This window comes from Astatotilapia calliptera, chromosome 5 (genome assembly GCF_964374335.1).
Source record: "Astatotilapia calliptera chromosome 5, fAstCal68.1, whole genome shotgun sequence".
NCBI lineage: Eukaryota > Metazoa > Chordata > Actinopteri > Cichliformes > Cichlidae > Astatotilapia > Astatotilapia calliptera.
The window spans coordinates 17,228,714-17,236,000 of NC_137426.1; the positions used below are offsets into that span (position 1 = coordinate 17,228,714).

Sequence of the window (7,287 nt, forward strand, 5' to 3'; positions counted from 1 at the left end):
TTTATTTTTTACCATAGATAGAAATCTGCTTGACAGACAGGTGGACCCACATGTTTTCATGCTGTACAGAGCAAAAACAGCATATCACCTTCTCTGTCTTACTCTCTCACTCTCTCACTCTCACACACACACACACACACACACACACACACACACACACAGTGAGTCACATTCACACTTTTAACCTTGATCATAACATCACGCCGCTCAATACTCTACATTACAATAGTCTAACTAAAGTAACATAAAGACAACGGTGGCCCCTTGAAGTCCAAGGGATGCTTATTGCATAATTCACAGAATAACGAGCACATTTATTTACAGAATTTCTCATTTAATAAGTTCCCAGTGACCAATTTCTAGATAAATCCATAACCCCCCACACACATATTCCACTGTGGGGGCATGTTTTCAACATAGAAGTGGAAACAAATGTTTTAGTCCATTACAAAAACACAAACTATTCACCAAGGAAACTTAATCTTTCTGACCTTACACTGTAAAAGAACAAAAAAAACCCCCCAAAAAAAAACCTGTAGATTTTACGGTGAAACGCTGGCAGTTGTGGTTGCCAGAAATCTACCGTAAAATTACGGGTGAAACATTTTCTTCTTTAACGGTAACAAGGTATTGTTATTGTTGATTTTACGGTTAAAAACAGTGCTAGGGTCAATATTTTACCGTAGAAGAAAATGTTTTAACTTGAAGAAAAAAATAATGTTTTTCTCTAGAATTAACATGAAAATAACATATAAAATAAAGTTTGTGACAGAAAACAACATTTTTTCCCTGTAAAATTAACTATCAAAAAATAATAAAATACAATTTTATTCTGTAACCGTTTTTAGACTAGAGTGCTCTTAAGTGTTCTACTCTGTAAGCTTAATACACAAACCATGATTTTATTCAAATTACTAAATGTAACACAAAAATGTCCACCTTAAATTTCCAAAAAAGTATTTTATTTAACATCTTTGATGTTTTGAACATCAAACATTTACATTTGTACTCAACAAATCACAAATAGTTACTAGTTATCTCCATGACAGTAACAGTGAGGAATCACAGAATTCTTACAAGTTCTGTTCAAACTGTGCAAAACCAGTGCTGTAAGTTGAGCACACATTATACTTCACATTACCTTTAGCAGACAATTCAGACACCTTTAAGTGTTTTGGTGCTGTTCTCACTGCATAAATGTCAGTACACGTAGAATCTTGACTTTTCAAATTATCCAAATACAAATATAGAGAATTAAACATTTTTTCTATAATTGAAAGAAAATCTGAATTGAAGAAATTACAGGAACAAGTTTACACCCACATATTTTGCACACAGAACTGAGCAGTAAACCTGAAAATGTACATCTTAAAACTGCATCAGGTAACAAACAAAAACTTTACACTTGTTTTGAGAACTTCAACTGCAAATTTTTGGATAACTACAAAATGCCAGCAATGTACATGCAGCATACTTTTACACTATTGGAATACAAATATCTTTAAAACTGGGAAAATTAAAATCCAAGAAACAAAATCGCAGGTTTACCACATTTTTACCAGATACATTTTTCAGATATAAAACAGTGAATCAAAAGTAGACCATGTACTTTTACAAATTGTGTCTAGTAAAACTTCACATTGTTAAACTTCCCACTCACAATCAGAAATGTAACAATTGTTTCAAAAACAGAACATCTGTAGAGTATGTAACATAGTATACCTTTATCACTTTGTCTCAAACAAGAGGGTTAGGACTAGATCCACTCATGGTCAGCAATGTCCGAGATGAGAGTGAGGACTCTGGGATTGACTGAGAACACTTTTTTCTTCTTGGATTCAACCTTGGTGCCTCTCTCAGAATTTATAGAAAAGAAACACCTTCATGAAAAAAGGGCGAGAGAGATTGAGGAAATTAACAACCTGAGGTGGGATATCAAATGGCCAAGTTTGAAAAGCACAAAACTAAATCCATAATAAAATAAATTTTACCGTTGAAGGAACTCCAGTGTTGATCGCAGTTCTACAGGGTAGTGTATGTTAAAGCAGTAGTAACTGCCAAACATTAGGCAGATAGCAGAGGTGAAGGTTGTGATGCGGTCGTTGACAGTCTTCTTGTCAATGCTCAACATGAATGTCTCAGCAGCGAAGCAGGAGGAACCTGAGAATTAAAACAACAACAACAACAAATTTAAAACTTTAATAACAAGAGCTTTAATGTCAGTCATATATAGAAATACAGAGATACTTGTTACATGGATCATAGGATGAGTTATGTTACTAGTTGAACTTATATGGTTGTGTTATCCAGTGTATTAGTGAGGAAGCAACAGAACATGAAACTAAACAAGCCAAGAGTACAAGAACAGTTACAACAGAAAAAAAAAAGTTGAATTTTGCTCTTTCAGCTTACCGCAAACAATGATGAAGGGTGTTAGTGGGATGTTGAGTAGAGAGAAGTACACAGCCAAAACCTTGTGCTTCTTTTTGGCAGAACCAAGTGGGTTCACTACTTCAAATGCATCCTGGTATAGAACCAGCTTGAGGCAATGTGGATTTTCCTGAAAAAATTTGTTTGACACAAACACGTTACCATCACAACAGTCCCTGAGAACATCTGGTCTTGAAACATTAAGATTCACTGATATGAGACCTTGCCAAAAACTTGATTCCAACATACCCTTCAAAATATTTAGCAGAGGAACACAATAGGCAAATCTCTCCATCCTGTTCTCGTCCCTGCCCAAAAACACTTTTCTGGGTTCAACATACTTGAACACATCTTTAAAGCACTGGACTCTTGAATAAGCAGTTCTCAGGGGCCCAGTGTGACAAGCTGAGAACAAGTCAGATTGTTTTACTGTGTCACAGATTTTTATGTCTTCATCTGAAACTGACATATCTTTTAGAAGTGACTATAGAGGCCAAGCCTACGCTTGAAGCCACTGAGGTGGTCGTTAACGGGGGTGACGCGATGTCACTGGTATGCATGAATTAAGTTAACAGTCCAATAATTCCAGCAGTATGTATCTTGTCCTTTTTGTTCTTTATTCCGTATCGACTTAGCATAACAGCGCAACGGTCACAAACTGTTTGCCTTCTCAATGACACACCTGACGCCGATTACGTGCGTCTCTTATCATCTCGTCCATAAAGTTTTTATATTCTTTATGCAACTGTTCATTGTTGAGAAGTTTTCGTTGTAGACTTTGCAATCTTTGTTTAACTATGGAGAAATTGTTTGGCATCTTTATGTTATCCTTTTTAAAAGGTAACTTCAAACAGTAGTGTCCATCTTCCATTGTTGCAGATTTTTCCATGATCTTCATGAACTTAAGGTCCTCCCTTGACAAACCCTTTTCCTCTGTAACCATTTCATTAAAGTCATAGTTATATTGACTTTTCAACATTTCCTCCAGCTTACAAACAGATATCCTATTTACAACTGTTGGTGGGTGCTCGCTGTCCAAGTTGCTTTTACCATCTTCCATGGGCCCACTTATGACCCAACCCAATGCTGTTCTTATAGCATATGGGCCATTCCCCTGGCTATGAATGACCTTAGTCTATTCAATGTATACATCTGTCCCAATTCATGTATATTTTGTATTTCTTCAACAATGGTTTGAATGGTAGATGCTGGCAGAAGATGCTGTCCCTGTAGTTTAATGTAAAACATACATGCATGTCTGAGATACAGGTCACTGAAATTAGACCCATCCATACCAGGGTCTTCTATATCTGATACACTGGCACCTTCCTGTATGTGTATGGTGGCACTTGTAGATGGACTCAGAGTATCTTTGTTTAAACCACAAATCACATTTTCCTAACGTTTGTGTTTTCTAGACATATGGGAGGTAAATGTAGATTTTACAGAGAACTCACTTTGGCATCCTCTCACTGGACAAGTTACATGCCGTCCCTCTTCTATGTGTTCCTGTAAGTGAGCAATCAAAGCTTTAGTTCCCTCACATTGGCATTCACAAAGTGAGACAGTGCAATTCAAACCCATTACGGTAGCATTCTGAGAAACAGTTGCGGTACCAGTGTGGTGGCAGTAGAAGTGAGACTTTAAAGCAGCATATCCAGAAAACACCTGCTTACAACTTACTTCAACACATTTAAAAATACACCGGGGTTCATTACGATGCAGTCTGCAATGCAAAACATAAGCTTTCACGGACTGAACCGATTCTCCACATATGCTGCAAAAATACATAATCAATATGACACAGCTGCGAGGCTAGCTAACTTAAAGCTTCAGCCGGATGTCAAAATGATTCAAATTATTAACAAATATACACTCTGTGCAATCTGGATAAACTAAGAGATGATTAGACCTTTATCCTATACACATATTCCGTTATGTTACTCAATAAGTGTAACGTATTCTGAATACTTTGGATTACTTAATATATTATCATGCTTTTTACAACTACAGGACTATTGCTGTGTGATTTTTGCAGGGATCTCGTAAAGAAAACTGTTCGGCGCAGATAGAAAAAAGGTCCACGGCTCCCTACCGTAGTAAAGGGACCTCTGGCTAAAACGTCGGGTTGTGTGTCGGGCTAATAATTGAAAACTAGCTTTACTTTGTCTGGGTCAACTTTGCTAGCGAGAGACAGAGAGAGGCGGTGAAAGGCTGCTCCAACAGGTTTCGGAGGAAAACACGAACACAGTGTACAGTCAATTCTTAATAGCTTACACTGCCCATGAGGCTACATTTGTCAGGTCTCTGTGTGCGGACAGGTGGAGATGTGGATCCAAATGGAGGACTCTGAGACGGAAACGTAACTGAGGACCACAGCTTTATTGCTGGCACCAAACAAAAACAGAAATCAAACCATGAAAACGCAAACTGGAACACACAGGCAGGATCTGAGGGTACGACGCGACACTGAGCACAGGAAAACACAGGGCTAATATACACAGGGTGGTAATCAGGGAATGGGCAACCGGAGGGAGACACAGCTGGGAGAAATAGGACTAACGAGACAGGAGGAGCAAAGCTGGACACTGACATAAGACACAATCCTTCAAAATAAACAAAAAGAAACAAAACAAAAAACAAGGAGCAAGAGTCCAGAATAGTCCATAAAACAAGAAAACTATTCAAGAACTCAAGAGTCCAGGAATACATCATTGATACAAAACAAAACTGGACTGGAGCTTAACACAAGTCCAAGAAAAGTTCAGGGGGTCGACCCGGAGGTTGACAGCACAGGGCCAAAACAGTTCAGGGGGCTGGCCATGTGGACAGCAGCAGCAGCGACACAGACAAAACCAATCAGGTGGCCGGCCACGTGTAATGCAGTGGCGGCGACAAAGCAGGTCCAGAGGCCGGCCGCGAAGCCAGCGGCGGCGACAGGACAGGTCCGGAGGCCGGCCACGTGGAAGGCAGCAGGGGCGACGACCTCGTTCAGAAGGCCGACCTCGATGACCATGTCATCCAACTAGAGGCCTGGAAAGCAGCCAGCAAAGGCGAGGTGGTACAGGCCGAGCTGGACCTGAGGACGGTGTAGCAATGGCAGGACCAGGTGAGCCAGGACCAGGCGAGGATGAAGACACACAGGCGAGGCAGGACCAGGCTCGCATGAAGGCGTGACAGCTGCGGGACCAGGCAGTGATGCTGCAGGCGGTGATGCTGCTGTTTCTTTGTTAGAGTTCTGTCTTTTGGTTTATGTCTGTCTTCTCTAGTTGCTCTGTCTCCCCTGTCAGCTGTATCCCCTTGTCTAGTTCGCGTCTCTGTGTATCCTTAGTTGTTATATCCCCGTGTCCAGTCAGTGTCTGTGTCTGCCCTGGTCCCACGTCTCTGTTCCCTCTGTAGTGCCTGCATGTGAGTCTGTGTCTTTGTTCAGCTGTGGCTACAATGTAGCTTGCCATCGCCAATGTGTGTGTGAATGACTGAATGTAGTGTGAAGCGCTTTGGGGTCCTTAGGGACTAGAAAAGCGCTATACAAATGCAGGCCATTTACCATTCAGTGTGTTCAGTTGACGCTTCCTTGTCTCGTCAGTTCTGATTTGCCCCAGCTGTGTTTCCCTCCTGTTACCCATTCCCTGATTGCTCCCTCTGTGTATTTAAGCCCTGTGTTTCTCTGTGTCTGTGTCGCGATCTACCGTTTACCTAGCTGTGTGTTCTGTCAGTCCTCCGGTTTAAAGTTTATTTTGATTTTTTCCAGTTATGTTATATTTTGAGTTTTACATTAAAGCTGTTTTGAGTTCACGACTGTCTCCGGAGTCTGCACCTTGGGTCCTATTCCTGTCTGCACACAGCCACACATAACAGTGTAGGCCTGATTATTGTTATTATCCCAATCACGATGCTGTCTGTTAACATCTCCTGTAGGACATGTGCTTGAAAGGTTTGCCCAGCCTCCCTCTCCCAACTTTATCACCGGCAGGTGCCTCAGCTCCGCCATGGCATCTGAAAAAATGTTTGTTTTTTTTCTTTTTATTCTTAAGACGATTGTACAGCTTAAAGCATCATCTTCTTTTCAACCAGACTGTGCTCCTACATTTCAGCCTTTTGTCTCATTAGTTGGGTTTGGAACATTTTTTTGGGAGCAACTGAAATACAAATGAGTGTGAATGTAGTTAATCAGAATTGCCAGGACAGACATAAGAGCAACTGGAAAAGTCACATTTCAAAGCATAAAGTGACTACTGTCTGGAAGCAACTTCATTGCACACTGTGTGAAGTTGGAAGTACACAATGATAGTGCTCACAGTGATCAGAGACTTTAGTTGTACAACTGCACTTTCTTGATTTTATTCCACATCAATTTCATAAACTCATAATGCAAATACAAGCTCTTTGCTCCTGTTTGCATCAACAACAATGTGTAGTTTGAGACATGCCCCCGCAGTTGTCACTAAAGAAATTCAGCTGCACTTTTATTTTCTTTTTGAACAGCCCTAAACCATTTTTTTTCTTTAAAGGAAGTTACAAAAACAAAGTCGACATCTGTCTAAAGTGTGAAGAACAAAATAAGTGGTGTGAAATCGACACCCTACAAACACGTTTACCAGAGAAGTTGGTCTAATGGACCAGTGTGACATGACTTTTGCTATGAACACTGATAAGGTGACTTGTACAGTATTTTCTTTCATTAGTTTACAGTCAGTCACAACTTTGTTGTATTGGACTAAACGTGCAATGTTTGCTCAGTTCCACTATGGTTCACCTAGCTCTGAGCAGGTGACCTATATGCCTAAAGGACTCCTGTAAGTGAGTGAGTTTGAGTTCCTGCGACTCATTCCTCCCCACCTCTGTCACTGGAAGTCT

At 40.4% G+C, this 7,287-nt stretch overlaps 1 protein-coding gene across 1 annotated transcript; it reads right to left on the bottom strand.

Moving 5' to 3' along the window:
* Positions 1-940: 940 nt before the first annotated feature.
* Positions 941-5,446, bottom strand: LOC145428772 (uncharacterized). Its single transcript, XM_080301509.1, has 4 exons — positions 5,225-5,446; positions 2,413-2,560; positions 1,992-2,160; positions 941-1,880 (listed from the first exon to the last, which is right to left on the bottom strand). The coding sequence occupies exons 1-4, from the start codon at positions 5,444-5,446 to the stop codon at positions 1,757-1,759; spliced, it is 663 nt and encodes a 220-aa protein (XP_080157635.1). The 3' UTR covers positions 941-1,756.
* Between the last annotated feature and the right edge of the window lie 1,841 nt (positions 5,447-7,287).

Bases quoted from the DNA above. Each gene is read 5' to 3' on its own strand.
- LOC145428772 (XM_080301509.1), bottom strand. From the start codon at position 5,446: ATGGTCATCGAGGTCGGCCTTCTGAACGAGGTCGTCGCCCCTGCTGCC. The intron at 2,561-5,224 runs GTGCTGTCAACC...AAATTTTTTCAG, and splicing joins CCCTGAACTGTTTTGGCCCT to GAAAATCCACATTGCCTCAA. The intron at 1,881-1,991 runs GTAAAATTTATT...TTTTTCATGAAG, and splicing joins ACACTGGAGTTCCTTCAACG to GTGTTTCTTTTCTATAAATT.